At 42.0% G+C, this 19518-nt stretch overlaps 1 protein-coding gene across 2 annotated transcripts in view; it reads left to right on the top strand.

The window, feature by feature from the left end:
• The window catches only part of LOC140735886 (AP-1 complex subunit gamma-1-like), a 161602-nt gene that overhangs the window by 122992 nt on the left and 19092 nt on the right, over positions 1-19518 (top strand). For both annotated transcript variants that reach the window (XM_073061459.1, XM_073061460.1), the window contains one exon: positions 15267-15387. In XM_073061459.1, the coding sequence (XP_072917560.1) occupies positions 15267-15387 (121 nt within the window). The remainder of the gene's footprint in view (positions 1-15266; positions 15388-19518) is intronic.

Consider the following 19518-nt stretch of genomic DNA (forward strand, 5'->3'; position numbering starts at 1 on the left):
CCTCCTACTGCAGCAGTGAGAGATTAAAGATGTCCTTGAACACTGTGCCAGTTGGTTGACACAGATTTTCAGAGCCCCATGAGGTACACCATCAGGGGTGATCCCTTGCAAGAGTTCATCCTCTTGAAAGATGTTCTGACATCAGCCTCCGAGACAGCGATCACAGGGTCACCGTATGCTGCAGGGATTCGCTCAGGTGTAGTTTTATTTTCCCTTTCAAAGCATGCTTAAAAGACACGGAGCTCATCTGGGAGTGAAGTATCACAGTCATTCATGATGTTAGGTTTAGCTTTTTAATAGCCTGCGAAGTCTGCCAGAGCTGATGTGTATTTGATTCCGTCTAAACTCAGTCGAAATTGGTTTCTGCCCTTTAAATTGTAAGTCGTACTTTGACTTGAATATTTCTGGATCACCAGTCTCGAATACCACAGATCTAGCCTTCAGTAGACCACGAATCCCCAGTTCATTTCTGGCTTTTGGTTTTGATATATTTGGTGTGTTCTCAAAGGTGCACGCACACATCACAGGTCTTGATAAATTCAGTAATAATTCAGGTGCAATCATCCAGTCAAAGATGAATCCCTGAATATTGTCCAGGACAGCACTCCTCCACTTCCCTTGTCCATAGCTTCTTGGTCCTCACCACGGGTGCTGTGGTTTTTCGTCTCTGCCTATATTTTGGGAGTAGAAATACAGCCAGGTGATCGGATTTCCAAAGTGTGGGCATGGGATGACACAGTAATCATTGCTGATGGTGGTATAACAGTGAGAGTCTAAAGTCAGGGGAGGCTGATGGCCTTGCTCACTATGCAGAAATTGGATTAAAAAGATTCCATCAGTGCTGTCCTGCATCAACCATATTGGGAGGAGCCCCACATTGAATTCTCTATTACAAAACCAGCAGCATGTTTTCCAAGCTGATACTTCGGATCAATACTGTGTTCCAGCGGCTAAGTTCAAGTTTAAGGAAAACTGTCAGCTTAAGTTTTACAAGGCCGACCCAGTGCCGAATGCAGTGGGCCTAAAGGTAGAAGAATATGACTGATTACAGAGAATGATGTGATACAGCTGGCCTTGACAAGTGCAGAATTTAAGGAGTTTGTGAAGAATGGTGTTAGGCAGCTGAGAGCAGCTCCATATCATGCAGCATCAAATGGCCTGGTGGAGTGAGCAGAGCAAACAGTGAAATGAGACAGTGTTCAATTCCACTCAAATTGTCAGCTCATGGAGCAGACCAGGACAGTGTTTAGGCAAGGGCTAATAAATGGCAAGTCATATTCATGCTGCAAAAGTGCCAGGCACTTACCTTTGCCAAAAAGAGATGGTCTTACCACTAATCTTGGCATTCAATAGCATTAAAGGTTCAAAGATTTGCAGGAAATTTAATTTCTAAGTTTTTTTGTATTCTGTTTATTACCTTGAGATTCATTTTCTTACAGGCATTTACAAGAAAAAAATAAACAAATACAATAGAATTTAAGAAAAACTATATATAAAGACTGACAAACAGCCATTGTGTAAAAGAAGACGAACTACAAAATAACGATAAAACAAAATAATGCAGAGAACAAAAGTTGTAAAGAGTCCTTGGAAGTGAGTCATTGCATCAGTTCTGAATTGTGAGTGAAGATATCGATATCAGTTCAGGAGCTTGATGATTGTAAGGTAATAACTGTTCCTGAACCTGGTGGAGTGGGACTTGAGGCTTCTGTATCTCCTGCCCAATAGTAGTAGTGAGAAGAGAACATGGCCTGAACAGTGACTGTCTTTGGATGCTGCTTTCTTGTGGTTGCGCTCCATGCAAATGTACTCGGTGGAGAGGGCTTTGCCTGTGATGGACTGGGCTGTATCTGCAATTTTCTGTAGTCTTTTCCATTTCTGGGCATTGGTGTTTCCATACCAGGCCATGATGCAGGTCTTCACAGTGCACCTATAGAAATAGATCAGAGTTTTTGGTGACATCCCAAATCTACATAAACTTCTCAGAAAGGAGAGGTACTCTCATGTACCAAAGTAGCTCCTCTGATATGCTAATATTAAGGAATGGGGACTGGCTCGGGGACCTCCGGTTTCTTCTTTCTGTGGACGATAATCACTTCTTTGGTTTTGCTGACATCAAGTGAGAGGTTGTTGTTGAGGTGCCATTCAACTAGATTTTCTTTAGGATGATTCATTACAACTCTTGATTTGGCCAACAACAGTAATTGTCATCAGCAAGCTTAAATTCGGCATTTGAAGTATACTTAGCTCCCTGCTTTACTCACTTTATACCTATGATTATGTAGCTAAGTACACTGTCTTGTGATGCATCTGGTGAATGTGGAGAAGATGTCATTGCCAGTCGATACTCAGAGGCTCGCCAGTGAGAAAATTGATGGTCCACTTGCACAGGAAGGTGTTAAGGCCTAGGACCTGGACTTTAATGATGAATTTTGAGGTTGGATGCTGGGCTGTAGTCAGTGAAGAGCATCTAGGTATATGATCTTCATTGTCCGGGTGTTCCAAATCTGAGATAGAAACATAGAAAATCTACAGCACAATACAGGTCCTTCGACCCACAAAGCTGTGCTGAAAATGTTCCTACCTTAGAACTACCTAGGCTTTACCCATAGCCCTCTATTTTTCTAAGCTCTATGTAGCCATCTGGGAATAGAGTTGTTAGATCTCTGTTATCTTTCCTGATCCTTAGGGTTCTTCCAGGAGTCAAGAAAAGCGAGCAGTCTTAATTTTTTATAATTGTTTATTTTAAAATACATACAAACACACAAGTGCTAAGCAAATTAAGTAAAGAGCTGAGAAACAAAGCTGAGACAAATGAACACAAAGGAGGCAAAGGTAAAAAGAAATGATGAAGCCCCTGAAAAATCCATCTCCTTTTTAATCAAGAGAAATTCTTTAGATAAAATTATCCAATCACTGGTTGCACAACTATATAACATGGGTAATGTGCTAACAGTTGGCCAATGAAAAATGAGAAAGGTGATAAACCACTAGTTTAACTACTATACCACTTTCTGCCAGTGAGTGGGGACAAATCACCATATACTGTGAAAAATACATGAGTTTGTTAAAAAGTACAAATTATGATAAAACTGCAACTTCAGTCTTACATTAATTCATCTACTATCTTATTTAAAAAGTATAAAAATAAACAGTGGTTTCCAATAGGGAGAAGGGCCAATAAAATGATATCTGTTTCGAGATAGATATTTCAGATAAAAACAACGGCGCATGTGCACCAACTTTAATAGTCTGCTCACAAGTGCATGAAAAAGTATATCGTAACATCTCCCTTTTTATCAAAACAAAGAAAAGGAACAATTGTATTAACAATTAAACTCATTCCTCTGGAGTCTGCTTTCCAGTATATTTTCGTGGAATTAACTTTCAAAGCATTCATTAATCATGCCTTATTTCTCTTATGCCTGTCACAAATACACTCATTATTTCTGTTTGTATGAGCGTCTATACAAAATATAAAACATACTAAAATCAGACTTCAACTTCAGACTACAAACTACACAACCTCAAATAGGACATGGTCTTTCTTTGAGTATAAACATAACCTTAAAATTCCAAGTAGTGTCACAGACTTGTTCAATTGTTAATGCAATTATTCAATGTGGGACAAAGTCTTCTAGATATTGTGGCCTTTTCACTGTGTGGCCAGAACGAGTTTTTACTGTTTTGTCCGAGTCCTGTTGTTTCTTATTTGCATGTTTCAATGTTTGTGTTGTATCATTAGCCTCTGCTAGTGTTTGGCTGTGTGCATTTGATGCGGTAGGCACACTGTGGTCATTGATCTCAGTTGTTTGACCTGATTTTGCCTGTTCGTGTGTGATTAGCTTTTCAGGCGGTTTCTCAGTCGTCTTTCGTAGATGTATGCGATTACGTCGGTAGATCTCAGAAGGGGTTTGAACTACATATGAATGCTCATCAAGACGCTGACACACAATTGCTTTCTCCCAATCCTTTTTTACCTTGCACCAGGGGTTGCATGCGCACGGTATCCCCTTCAATGAGTGGGGTAAGATCTTTGGCTGATTTGTTGTAATTGTCGGCTTGCTGCTGGACGCGTTGTTTCATACGCTCGTGTTCACGTACAACTCTGGGTTCCAGTAAACTCGATGTTGTAGGCAGGAGGGTGTGTGTGTGCGGCGATTCACCAGACACTGGGCAGGACTCGTACTGAGCCCTCACGAAGGTGTGTTGTGATGGTCTAGAAGTGTGAGGTAGGGATCTGCTCGCAATTTGTTGCTCTTTATGAGGATCTGCTTAGCTGTTTTAACTGCTGATTCAGCTTTTCCATTTGCTTTGCTATTTCCGGGACTGCTACACAAGTGCTCAAAATCCCATTCTCATGCAAATCTGTGAAACTCCACTGATGTGTATTGTGGCCCATTATCACTAACCACTTGTGTTGGGCTACCATATCACGCAAAATGAAGCTTCAGTTTGCGAATAACAGCTGCGCTGGTCGTATTGCAAAGAAGATCTGCCTCAAAGAAATTGTTGTAACCAACGGTGACGAGGTTCTCTTTTCCTTCAAATGTAAATAGGTTGGTACCTATCTTTTCCCAAGGCCGAGCAGGTACCTCATGACTCATAAGCGATTCTTTCTGCTGACTCATTTCATATGTTTGACAAACATCACATGTCGCAATATATTGCTTGATGTCGCTGCTTATGCCTGGCCAAAAAAGACATTCACGTGCGCGTCTGAGGCATCCTTCTACGCCCAAGTGTGACGAATGAATTATTTCCTTCATTTGCTTTTGCTCACTTTGCGGTATGATGACACGCTCACCTTTGAAGATTAAGCTGTCTTGGACTGCGAGCTCATCCCTATAGCTATAGTAAGGTGCGAGTTGCTCTGGTAGCGTGTCACATTCGCTGGGCCATCCACTGATGATTACGCGTTTCAACATCTGTAGTGTGTCATCTTTCGCTATTTCGATGCGAATCTGCTCTAGACGCTCATCGTGGATTGGCAGGTGCAGTAGCATGTTGACTTCGTCGAGGCTGTTCTCCTAGCCTGGAGTACCGCTAACTGCTCACGATAGCGTATCCACGAGGTGCATCTGCTTTCCTTGACAGTAGGTGATGTCGAAATCATAGCTCTGCAGGCAAAGAAGCATTTCCTGTAGGCGCTTTGGTGCCTTCACCAACGGCTTCTTAACTATCATTTCGAGTGGCTAGTGATCACAGAGTACTCTTGTGAAGTAGCCAGAAGTGTATTGATGAAAACACTCAAGTGCGAATACAATTGCGAGCATTTCCTTTTTGATTGCTGTGTAATGCATTTCTGTGTCCGTTAGCACGCTGCTTGCATATGCGATCGGACGCCCATTCTGGAGGAGTGCTGCCCCTAGGCCTTTGTTGCTGTCGTCACATTGGATGGTTAGCTCTTCCTTAAAATTGTAGTATGCTAACACCGGTGCTTTGGATACCGTCCGCCTGATCTTGGAGAGAGCGTTTTGCTGCTCAGCTGACCACTCCCATGCTACATCTGGCTTTGTCAGCTGTCTTATTGGCTCAAGGGTATCTGAGAGACTTGGTACAAAATGGCTCAGGTAGTTGACAAATCCGATCAATCACTGCACTCCCTGCACATCTGTGAGTGCTGGTATGTTGAGAATGTCAGTGACCTTTTTAGGATCAGGCTGAAGTCCCTCACTTGTGATGAGATGCCCCAAAAAGGGTATCTCTGTCACTCTGAAGACAGATTTGTGCTTATTGAGCTTGATATACTGCTCTGCACAACACTGTAATAGCTGCTCAAGTTTCACATCATGATCAGCGATTGCCTTTCCCTGCGTTTCCCCTTTTCCGTACACCAGAATGTCGTCTGCAACGCAGATCAAGTCAAGTCACTTTTATTGTCATTTTGACCATAACTGCTGGTAAGTACACAGTAAAAATGAGACAACTTTTTTCAGGACCATGGTGTTACATGACACAGAACAAAAACTAGACTGAACTATGTAAAAAACAACACAGAGAAAACTACACTAGACTACAGACCTACACAGGACTACATAAAGTGCACAAAAACAGTGCAGGCATTACAATAAGTAATAAACAGGACAATAGGGCAAGGTGTCAGTCCAGGCTCTGGGTATTGAGGAGTCTGATAGCTTGGGGCAAGAAACTGTTACATAGTCTGGTCGTGAGAGGCCAAAAGCTTCGGAGCCTTTTCCCAGACGGCAGGAGGGAGAAGAGATTGTATGAGGGGTGCATGGGGTCCTTCATAATGCTGTTTACATTGTGGATGCAGCGTGTAGTGTAAATGGCCGTGATGGGGGAAGAGAGACCCTGATGATCTTCTCAGCGGACCTCACTACCCGCTGCAGGGTCTTGCGATCCGAGATGGTGTAATTTCCGAACCAGGCAGTGATGCAGCTGCTCAGGATGCTCTCAATACAACCCCTGTAGAATGTGATGAAGATTGGGGGTGGGAGATGGACTTTCCCTCAGCCTTCACAGAAAGTAGAGACGCTGCTGGGCTTTCTTTGCTACGGAGCTGGTGTTGAGGGACCAGGTGAGATTCTCTGCCAGGTGAACACCAAGAAATTTGGTGCTCTTAACAATCTCTACCGAGGAGTCGTCAATGTTCAGTGGGGAGTGGTTGCTCCGTACCCTTCTGAAGTCAACAACCATCTCTTTCGTTTTGTTCACATTCAGAGACAGGTTGTTGGCTCTGTACCAGTCTGTTAGCCGCTGTACCTCCTCTCTGTAAGCTTACTCGTCGTTTTTGCTGATGAGACCCACCACGGTCGTGTCATTGGTGAACTTGATGATGTGGTTCGAGCTGTGTGTTGCAGCACAGTCGTGCTTCAGCAGAGTGAACAGCAGTGGACTGAGCACGCAGCCCTGGGGAGCCCCCGTGCTCAGTGTGATGGTGTTGGAGATGTTGCTCCCGATCCGGACTGACTGAGGTCTCCCAGTCAGGAAGTCTAGGATCCAGTTACAGAGGGAGGTGTTCAGGCCCAGTAGGCTCAGCTTTCCAATCAGTTTCTGGGGGATGATTGTGTTGAATGTTGAACTGAAGTCTATGAACAGCATCCGAACGTATTTGTCTTTTTTGTCCAGGTGGGTTAGGACCAGGTGGAGGGTGATAGCAATGGCATCATCTGTTGAGCGGTTGGGACGGTACACAAACTGCAGGGAATCCAGTGAGGGGGGCTCACTCCCGGTAGGCCCTTCAGCGCTTGATGCAGTCTGCACTGGAAGATCTCTGATGACATGCTGATTTCAAATGGAAGTCTGAGGCATCTATACCGCCCAAAAGGTGTGTTGAAGGTGGTGAGCACGCTTGATTCACTGTCCAATTTCACTTGCCAGAATTCAGAACTCATATCAAGCTTACTCTGAAAACCTTAGCCTGGTCAAGATCTAGAAAAATGTCCTCTATCACCGGAAGGGGGTAGTGTTCTCTCCTCAGTGCTTTGTTCAAAGGTCAAGGGTCAATGCATATACAAAGATTGCCGTTCCTCTTCTCTGCAACCACTAGCTGGCTAGCCCATCTTGTAGGTTCATGGACTGGAGCTATCACCTTGCAGTCTACCAGTTGATCAAGATCAACTTTCACTGTCCGCTTCATAGCGTGAGGTAGACGTCATGGGGGTAACACTGTGGGTTGAACTTCCTCATTAGTCTGCAGATGAGCTGCACCCGGACGCTCCCCGAGTGCATCATCGAACACCTCTGCATAGCGTTCTTCTGGTGTGCATTGTTTTTCTTTGAGTGTAGATGCATGCACCCTACGAAAGTTGTCATCGTTGACCGTAATCAGCTTCATTTGTGGCTGGCCCTGCTTCCCAGCAATGGTGTAAAGTCGTCAATGACCACGACAAATTCGACAGAATACTCGCGGTTCATCATGGGGTTATGCAGTTTCACTCTGCACATCTCTTCTGCATCCATGGTGGTCTTGTTCCACATCATCAGCTTTTTTGTGCATTGTCTTAGTGTGTGAACTACTCCCTCCAAGTATTTGCGGGGTAAAATGTTATTGTTTGCTCCACTTTCGACTTGGAAATCTATTGGCTTTCCATTGATGAGCATTTGTGCGAATACGTCATCCTTTGTCTTCAAACTGTTGACCACCAGTATGACATTGTCAATAAACTCGGTGCTGCTGTCACTGATGGTTTGGTCATCACTTTGTGCTTCCACCCATGCACGGGCTTCTGCTTGCATACCTTTGCAAAGTGATTTCAAATGCCACACGCCTTGCACAAGTGTCCGTATGCTAGGCGTTGTTGCTTGTCTCTTGCATGTTCCGTGCCACAGTACTTGCAAAGGTTCACTTTGCTTCTGTGGCTGTTCAAGGTGCCTTTTGCTCTGGCTCCACCACTAGCACTAGCCTTCTGTCCAGGATGCTTTCAACCTTTCTTGTTAGCGCGAGGTTTAATCCCATGGACAGTAATGGACCTGCTATCTGCAGCTGTACTGACTGCTTGTAGGTGTTATTCAGCCAGATGTCAATGCAATTATCCAGCGTTAGCCTTCTCTCTTGTAACAGATGTTTTCTGGTTTGGGAGCCGTTAATGTCCAGTACGATCTTGTCTCTCAGCAGACTGTCTGACATACACGAGCAAAAATTACATGTCTTTGCAAGAGATCTAAGGCTGGCAAGAAATGATTTAGAGGTCTCACCTTGTTCCTGTTGCTGCTTGTTGAACAAGTACCATTCATATGTCTCATTTTTCTCACCCATAAGCATATCTGTCAAATGCAGCTAAAATCTTTGTGAGGTCTTGGCTTTCAGCCTCATCTGTGAACACAAAACTGTTGTAGACTTCAAGTCCTAACAGTCCAATTGTATGCAAAAATAATGCCGTCTGGTATGCTGGAACTTGTTTGTGCAGTGTGCTACGATGCAGTAGTTTGTCCACATCTGCCGCCATGTCTTCCATCCGTCTATCAGTCCACGGTTGACCGTCATGGCCAGTGGCGGGCAAATGCCGCTGACTGGGGGAGGACTTCTGGCCCAACCATGGTTCCCCGGCACGGGGTTGCCCACAGGTGCTGCTGTCTCACCTCCAGGCATTGCTACTACACCCGTCTCTATTTGTGGCTAGTTGCTCGTCTCAGTTGATATTTTTCTCACCTTCCGACGTTTCAGAGTTGCACTATCACTATGCTGCCAACTGCAAGTTGAAAAAATCAGGCGCTACGGTTGAAAAAAGCAATTCTCCGAGCACCACTGCTACCACCATGTTTCAAGACAGATATTTCAGATAAAAACATGCATGCACACCAGCTTTAATCGTCTGCTCACGAGTGCATGCACGAATATATTGTAACAATATCTACTGTCGACCTGTTGTGATAATTGGCAAATTGGAGCAGATTCAGGTCACTCCTCAGGCTGGGGTTGATATGCTTCGTGGCCAACCTCTCAAAGCACTTCATCACGGTGGATGCAAGTGCTACTGGGTGCTAGTCATTGAAGCAGGTTATCGTATTCTTCTTAGGCACTGTTAAAATTGAAGTCTGCTTGATGCAAGTTAGCATTTCAGACTGCTGAAGCAAGAAGTTCAAGATGTTCATAAACGCTTCAGCCTGTGATCAGCACAAGTCTTCAGAACTCAGCCAAGTGCCACATCTGGGCCATATGTTCTCATGGGTGTATCCTACTGACGGATGCTTTCACATCGCAGAGGCATTATTATTGCTAAGTCTCCCACTGTCAATATCCTAAGACATCACTGTTGACTAGAAGCTCAACTGTTCTAGCCAGTGTGACTGCAGGAGCTGGTCAAAGGCTAAGTATCTTGCATTGAGTAATTCACCTAAATGACATGCTATGTTACGGTCTATTCACCAGCTACAAGATAGAAGTCAAATGTTGGTTGGAATGCTCGATTCTAATTTAGATGAGTGCAACTTGGAAAACTTGATATCATTAACCCTGAAGTCATCAGTGCTGGGAGATATGGAAGAAGACCCTGGGCAAAGTCCACACGCCCCTCAGGAAGAGATGGAACTGCATTAAGAGCTCGGACCAGCCTGTACACGCAATCTAATAGGCATGGGCAAGTTTGCGTCCTAGGTGTGAAGTTTTCTTGTTATTCTTTTATTGGAAAGTCATTCGATGCACTGTTGTATTTAGTTAATTAAGGGGCTGGTTTGTTTCTGAGTATTGCAGATTAGAGTTTTAAGGCAATGGTTCAGTTAACTTGTTAGTACAAGGATAACATGGTAAGGTGATGTAAGTCCGCTTAGAATATGCTTTCTAAGGTGATCACGAGGAAATCAGCAGATGCTGGAAATTCAAGCAACACACACAAAATGCTGGTGGAACACAGCAGGCCAGGCAGCATCTATAAGGAGAGATCTATAACTAGTCCTGACGAAGGGTCTCAGCCTGAAACGTCGACAGTGCTTCTCCTTATAGATGCTGCCTGGCCTGCTGTGTTCCACCAGCATTTTGTGTGTGTTTCTAAGGTGATATTCAACACACCCAAATGTCATACTTCATCAAGAATGAAGCTGAAAAATAGCAGTTTGTTCTGAATAACTTTAGTTGTACATGTTCATTTCGGGTTATGTCTCCAGTAGACTTGTTTACATTCATGGGCGCCAGATAAGACATCACTGGCATCATCGGGGGGAGTGGGAAGGGGGTAACTCAGGGTTCGACCACTGACTTACAACAGATCCAGGGGAAGATGTGCCACACAGATAAATTAGAAAATCTTACTATTGTATCATTTAATGTTAGAGGATTAAACTCTCCCTACCAGCGTTCAAAGGTTTTAGATTTCTTACGCAGAAAGAAAATATTGCGCTGTTACAGAAAACACATCTTAAACCTAATGACATTCCAGGGTATGAAAGGAGTTATATTAATGAAATGTAGTATTACTGTATCAATTGAAAGGACTGGCTCCGACAATGGAGGACGTCTAGCTTTTTGCTGTACATCCATTCAGGGTAAAAAAAAGTTGCATTCATTAGCCTATGCTGCAACTATATTAGAGGCTGAATTTTTTTCCCTCAATTACCTCAATTACTGAAGTTAAGTGACTACCAATTATATGTTGGTTCGGACATGAATGCTTTGGTAAATAATAACCTCGATAAATCTTCAACTATATCAAGTTCTCAAGAATTTGCTTCCAAAGCACTTAACCTCTTTCTAACGGATTTAAATTTAACTGATGTGTGGAGGGTGCATAATCCATCTGCTAATTCCTTCTTCTCCACAAAACATAAAACTTTCTCTCGGATAGATATCCTCTGGTTTGCTGCCTTTGGTACACTCAATAGAATTTTTGCCCAGACATCTATCTGATCACAACCCAGTTATCTCTACTTTTAATTATGGCAAAATCAAAAATAAGGCTATTAGGTGGAGGTTTGACTCCACGCTTCTAAAAAAACGAATTTCTAACACAACTGAGAACAAAACTGATGGAGTTTATAAATTTAAATAAAAATAGTGTCTTGGATGTGACAGTGGTTTGGGCTCCATCAAGGGTTTCTTACGAAATAACGCCATATGGTTCAGTTCTCATCTACATAAAAGGCAGCTTCAAAAGATTTCCACCCTAGAAGAACAATAAGGTTTTGGAGAATGATCCACCATAACAAAGGAGATACACCATATCAAAAGAAAACAAGCAGAAATAAATGATTTATTAATAAGCAGGGCAGAATATATGATCCATATAACCAAACATAAGTATTATGCAGAAGGCAGCAGACCGAGCCATCCCTTGGCATTAACGCTCAAACAACAGGAAGCTAAAAGGTCTGTATTGATTAGATGTGCTAAATGTGGAGTAGTATCTTCAACAGAGGAAATAAATGAGACATTCAAGAATTACTTTAAAGAACTCTATACAAGTGTCTCAGTTCCTTCTGAGAATGACCACCAATTTTTTTTAGTTGATTAGACCTCCCTACATTGTCATTAGAGGACACCAAAACTCTAAATTTTTTATTACACTGGATGAGCTAGTCAAAGCTACAAATAAGGGTCGTACGCCAGGTATAGATGGCATACCTGTGGAACTTTACGTAGCACTTTGGGATATTCTTGGACCAGTATGGTTATATGGTTATGGTTAGAAACATTAAATTATGCTATTGGAAATGGCGCTTTCCATAGAGATCTAAACACAGACCTGATCACAGTTATACCTAAGCCCAGTAGGGACCCCTTGGAGTGTGCCAATCACCATCCTATCTCCTTGATAAATGCCAACCTCAAGATATTTTCCAAAGTCTTAGCCAGTAGACTCGCGACAGTAGTTGGGAAAATAATTAGCCCAGATCAAACAGGCTTTATCAGGGGACGTCTCGCATCTGATAATATTTGCCGGCTCTTACACATACTAAGTGTAACACATAAAATCACGCCTGCCTGTGGCCTGCTATTTCTAAATGCTGAAAAAGCGTTCGATCGCCTTGAACGGTCATATCTTTGGAGAGTTCTAAAAGAATTTAAGTTCGGCGATAAATTTATCAATATGATTTGAACATTATATGCTAATCTCTCAGCCTAGGTATGTGTGGGAGGAGGTTTCTCAGAGTTATTTGACATAGGATGGGACACACGACAAGGAGACCCTTTGTCTCCTTTAATTTTTACTATATTTATTGAACCGCTTGGACATTTAATTAGAAACTCTCCTCAGGTCTCCCCTATTACAATAGGTACAACATCAAATTTGATACCACTTTACGCAGACGACACATTAGTTTATATGGCAAATGTTCAACAAATTCTCCCCTATGTTTTAAAAACACTGAAGCAATTTGGATTTCTTTCAGGATACAAAGTTAATCTGTCAAAATCAGCACTGATGCTGATTAATACAGATAAAAGTAAGGTGTCTCTCCCTCCCCAGATTAATGTTACAAATGAGGTCCTCTGCTTGGGTATTAAAGTTAATACTTCCCTAAAGTCTGTGCCTAAAACAAATTACTCGTAATTTTGAAAAAAATAGTTAAAGATATTAATAGATGGAGACACCTGCCAGCATCAGTCCCAGCCCGTATATCGGTCATTAAAATGAACATCTTACCCCACATTAATTTTATCAGCTCAATGATCCCACTTGCACCTCCAGCAGGATATTGGTAAAAACTGGACTCCTTATTACGATGCTATGTTTGGAACAGTAAACGACCCAGTATAAAGTGGTCAGCTCTACAATTCAAAAGCAGATGGGGAATTGGCATGTTCAAATTTTAAACTGTATCACTGGGCATTTGTATTAAAAAGTCTTAGCTACTGGATGGAGGAGGATAAAGTTTTGTCATGGAAAAATATAGAACAAGAGCTAATAGCACCAATGAGGTTGAAGGACTTTCTCCTTATAGGTATGTCTACCAAAAAATTTGATTTGTATTACGGTCCAATTTTAACCCATATGCTACAAGTGTTTAGAGCAGCAGACAAATTCCTAAAATTTAAAAGCGTGTGGTACAAATCATCTCCATTATGGAACAATAATCATTTTCTATCTGGGGGGGAAACCATTCACTAACAAAACTTGGGAGGATAAAGGTATTACTGCTCTTCAAGATATAAATGGGGCAGTACTAACCTTAGCTTTCAAGAACTGGTATCTCGATATAATAAGCACTCTCTTCTACTTTAGAGTAAGATCAGCTTGTAAAGCCTACAGGATTCCCTGGGGTCAGATTTAAAGGACCATCCCATTTTAAGTTGGATACAGAGTGCTCCAAGACAGATAGTGTCATATATCTATGATAAACTCCCAGAAATATATGCCCACATCAGGACTGAAAACCTGGGATAGGGACATATCTGAATTGGGACAAGACTTAGACTGGGATGCAATTTGGGATAATGCTGCCAGTGCTTTGAAAAACCCAAATCATTGGTATATACACTTGAAGTTTTGTCATAGAGCATAATTAACACCGAGAATTAGACATCAAATGGGACTGGTTCCTGACCCATATTGCTCATTTTGCTCCCACGGAGCCGTTGGCTCTTTTATATATGTTGTATGGGAATGTCCAAGGGTTTTTGGTTTGTGGGGGAATGTTATCAGTACTCTTACAGAACTAATGGGGGTACAATTACCAATGGACCCCGCTGTACATCAACTAAATGATGACTCCCACCTTTCCCTTACGGAAAAAACACGCAAAATCTGGTTGGCAGGCCTGACTGCAGATAAGAAGATTGTAGTCCAGTGTTGGAAACCTCCTCATGATATTTCAAGTACTTACTGGCTTTGGAGCTTTTTGGACATTTCTTACCTGGAATTATCATCAGCAAGAGTAAATGATGCATGACCAAACACAATCTTAATGTGGACAAATTTGATATCTAACTTAAAAGATCTTCTGTTAAAATAGGAATGCTCTGTCTGTGTATGCACTACTATTCGATTGGTTGGTAGAGGGTTGGGGGGTGGTTGGGTTAATCAGTCAAAATGTAATTGGCAACTGGTTGCATTGAATGTAATTTGTTGGTGTTGCAATAAAAATTAGTGATTTAAAAAAAAACTTGATATCATCCAAGATGAGCAGACTGCTTGATTGGCACCCCACAGCTGTCCTAAAGTATTAATTCTCTCCTCCACTGACTCTCAGTAACGCAGTGCAACATGGACTGCAGTTGCTTGCCTAAGCTTGCCCTGCAACACCTTTCAAACTTGCAACTTGTTCACCAAGGAGGACAAAGGCACCACCTGCAGGATCCTCTCCAAGACATTTACCACCCTGACTTAGTAAAGTATCACTTTTCTCAGCACAAAATCTGAACCCTAGAACTCCATACCCAACACATTGTGGAAGAATCTTTGCTGGGAAGACTATAGCGGTTTAAGAAGGTGACAGCACCTTGAAGGCGATGCTCAGATCCCAAAAATTAATATAGTTTTACTAGTAAAATAGCAAAGTTAATTTTCAAAACATACCAATACATCAACCTATAAAACTACCAGCACAAACCTGATTGTATCTACAAAGAAGTAAGCTCCATTTTGTGAATAGATAGATGGTAAAACATTGTGTCAAATCACTTTACTATGTTCACAAGTTCACTAAATGTGATCCCTATTACATGCCAATAAATATAACAGGTCATATTGGAAGATTCATGGATATGGTCATCACACAAGGGGGCAATAGAATAAGACAATGTACTAATCTAATACTAAGTTGTTGAGCTCATTAGTTCTAAATGAAACTGACTGGTTCATTTGTGTCTATGCTCATTTATATAAGGGCTAAATTCATGTGTTTTAATCCAGCGTATATTTTTTCAGGTTAACAATTTGCTGGATCTGCTTGATGACAGTAAGACAGCTGTATCACTGCCTGAGGAAAGCAATGTACATCAAACAAGAGGAGAGCTGCTAGATCTGTTGGATGGACTAAATGTGCCAGGTGAGCAAATATCTTTGCAAGTCTGCAATTAATAATGTAAATGCCAAATAAATGTATTTTTATAAGGAGTAACAATAAATTTTGTGCAAGAATTAATTTTGAAGGATGGTTTTTAAGAGAAAAAAGAGGAAGTGGCAGAGCAAAATTACACTTAGGGAATCTTAAATGCCAGTGGAAAGAATGAAAGATATTGTACTAAATAGAAGAGGCAGATGAATTGTAGTGTTGGAGACGTTTACGAGTTATGGAATTCACTCTAGAACTTAAAATTAAAAGTGGAATAATTGATCTCTCTCCCTTTCTCAGGAGCTCTGAACTACTTATGTCAGATGAATGTAGAACTCTATCCTGTTGGAGGCACAGCATAGGTAACACTTAATATGAAGGGCCCAAAATGCAACATTATTAAAAGGAAAGAATAATATGCTGTTCATACTTTTAATAACCCCAACTGTAATTATTTTCAAGCTAACTTAGTAGATGAATGACCCTTTTGAAAATGATCTGTGGGTGTAAGCACTGGAGTATGCTCAATGTCCTAAAGGATCAGCTACAGAGATTAGGATGAAGACACGAGAGACTGCAGCTGCCAGAATCTGGAGCAATGCACAAGATACTCGAAGAACTCAGTAGGTCAGGCAGCATCTAAGGAGAGAAATGAACAATTGATGTTTCAGGTCAAGACAATTCATCTGGATACTTTTCCACATGAATGGTCTCAACACAAAGCATCGACCATCAAATCCACTTCATAGTTGCTGCCTGATGCACTGAGTTCCTCCAGCACATCATGCATTGCATTTAGATTGGATGTTGGCCATTCTGGTAGCTTGTTCTTGAAAGACTCTGAGGACTTGAGGTTTTGCAGTGTGTAATTTGAAGTTGCAAAAATTGTTTAAATACATAGTGTGGTGAACTTTGAAATATTAGAATATGAAGTGAATCACAGCACTACTGAAGGAAAGGGAAGTAACTTTCTGACGAGAAATGAGAATTGGGATCATCCCAGTTGATCACCCAGTGCAAAGAGATTTGACCTAATTTCCTGGGTTTTTTAGGATCAAAAGATTTGTTAGATGAGTTCTGTCATGCTGTCCAGGTCTCAGAGTTCAATTGCAAAGGCAAGGTAATACTGAGTGTCATTTTTTTTTTAGTTTGTGATTCATGCCTTACCAAATGCATGGTGTGTAACACTACAGTAGTGTCAACCCACTGTTCGCCACTGGTAGAGTCCTTAACAGTGAAGTGTAGGTCCTACTACTTAACAAGGGAAGTCACTGCCATTCTGATTGTGGCTGTATATATCCCCTCTTGTGCAAATACTAAGTAAACACTGTGAGCTCTACAGTACTATCAGTGACCTGTAAACCACACACCCCAATGGTTTCTTTATTGTGGTCTGGGACTTCAGTCGTGCAAACTTAAAACGTTCCTACCTAAATTGTATCAACATGTGGACTTTGCTATCAGAGGTGGGAACACATTAGTCCTTGGTTTACAACAACATCCATGGGGCCTATAACATCCCAGCCCCCACCTTGGATACTCTGATCATTTATCTATTATGCTAATCCCTGCATACAGACCACTACTAAAACAAATCAAACCAATCCTTAAGGAAATTAGGGTTGAACCAATAGGAGCAATCTCAACATTATAGAACTGATTTGAAATTACAGACTGGGACATATTCAGGGAGCTGGCCACCCAGGATCATCATATATTTATTAATGAATATGCAGGATTCATGACTGGCTCTGTGGTGAAGTACATCAAAGATGTCACTGTCATTAAATCTATCATTATTTGGGCTAATCAGAGCAATGGCTGATAAAAGAGGTCCAGGCACTGCTGAAAGAACGAGATGCAGCCTTCAGTTTGGGGGATGAGATGGCTCTCAGGTCAGCAGGCACTGCACTTTTCCATGCCATCAGGAAGGCAAAAACAGATCTACACACAGAGAATCTACAGCCATTTCTGTGTTACTACGGACATGCAGCGAATGTGACTTAAAGTCATAGAACATGACAGCACAGAGATAGGCGAGTAGGCCCATCTAGTCTGCGCTGAATCATTTATCCGCCTAGCCCATCAACCTGCACTCAGACCAGACCTCCATACCCATCCATGTACCTATCCAAACTTCTCTTCCACTGGCAGCTTGTTCCACACTCTCACCACCTTCTGAGTGAAGTAGTTCCCCCTCATGTTCCCATAACTGTTCACCTTTCACCCTTAACTCATAACCTCTAGTTCTTGTATCTCTCAACCGCAGTGGAAAAATGTGCTTGTATTTACGCTATCTATAACCCCTAATTTTGTATACCTCTATCAAATCTCACCTCCTTCTAATACTTTCCAAGCTCATTGACATCTTTCTTGTAGGTAGGTGACCAAAACTGCATGCAATACTCCAAATTAGGCCTACCAATGCCTTATGCAACTTCAACATAACATCCCAACTCCTGTACTCAATACTTTGATTTATAAAGGCCAATGTTGCCAAAGACTTTCTTTAGGACCCTATCTTCTTGTTGCATCATTTTCGAAGAATTATAGATCTATATTCCCAGATTCCTCTATTCTACTGCGATCCTCAGTGCCCTATCATTCACCATTGCAAGTCCTACCTTGTTTGTCCTCCCAAAGTGCAACACCCCTTCCTTGGTGTCATCCGAGCACAATTCCTGAAGCACACTACTAGCCCCAAGCCTCCAGTCAGAGAAGCAACCATCTATTACCACTCTCTGGCTTCCACCACTAATGTCTAATCCAATTTACTACCTCATCCTGAGTGCTGACAGATTGTACCTTCTTCACCAGCCTCCCATGTGGGACCTTGTCAAATGCCTTACTGAAGTCCATTAGCAACATCCACTGACTTGCCTTCATCCACTCTCCTGGTAACTTTCTTGAAAAACTCTAAGATTGATTAGTCATGATCTACCACACACAAATCCATGTTGACTATCCCTAATCAGACCCTCTCTATCCAAATACATAATATTTGATCCTTGATTTCCTCACTTACAGACCTCAGTCAGTTTGGATTGACAACATCTCCACAATTTCCATCAGCACAGATGCACCACAAGGCTCTGTGCTTAGCCCCCTGCTCTTCTCGCTTTATACTTGTGACGTAAGGCTAAGCACAGTCCAATGCCATATTTACATTTGTTGGCAACAATACTGTCATTGGCCAAATCAAAGATGGTGATGAGTCAGCATATATGAAAAAGACTGAAAATCTGGCTGAGTGGTGCCATAACAACAAGCTCTCATTCAATGTCAGCAAGACGAAGGAGCTGATTATTGACCTCAGGAGGAGGGATCCAGAGGTCCAGGAGCCAGTCCTCATTAGGGGATCAGAGGTGGACAGGGTCAGCAGTTTTAAATTCCTTGGTGTTATAATTTCAGAGGATCCAGCAGGTAAGTGCAGCTATAAAGAAAGAATGGTGGTGCCTCTACTTCCTTAGATGTTTGCAAAGATTCTGCGTGACATCTAAAACATGGACAAACTTCTATAGATGTGTGGTGGAGAGTATATTCTCTGGTTGCATAACGGCCTGGTATAGAAACACCAATGCCCTTGAATGGAAAATTCTACAAAAGGTAGTAGATACAATCCAGTCCATCATGGGTAAAGCCCTCTCCACCATTGAGCACATCTGCATCGAGTGCTGTTGCTGGAAAGCAGCATCCAACAACAAGGACGCCCACCACCCAGGCCATGATCCCTTCTCGCTACTGCCATCAGGAAGAAGGTACAGGAGCCTCAGGACCCACACCACCAGGTTGACGAACAGTTATTACCCCTCAACCATCTGGCTCTTGAACCAGTGGGGATAACTTCACCCAACTTCACTCATCCCATAACTGAACTGTTCATGTTCTTGATATTTACTGCTTATTTATTTAATATTATTATTTCTGTTATTTTTCTTTTGTATTTGCAGTTTGTTGTTTTTTTCCACATTGGCTGTTTGCTCGTCCTGTTGGGTGCAGTCTTTCATTGATTCTATTATATTTCTTGGATTTACTGTGTCTGCAAGAAAATGGATGTCAGGCTTGTATATGGTGACATACAGTATGTACTTCGATAATAAATTCACTTTGAACTTTATATATTCA

The sequence above is a fragment of the Hemitrygon akajei genome, chromosome 11 (assembly GCF_048418815.1).
Source record: "Hemitrygon akajei chromosome 11, sHemAka1.3, whole genome shotgun sequence".
NCBI classification, from domain to species: domain Eukaryota; kingdom Metazoa; phylum Chordata; class Chondrichthyes; order Myliobatiformes; family Dasyatidae; genus Hemitrygon; species Hemitrygon akajei.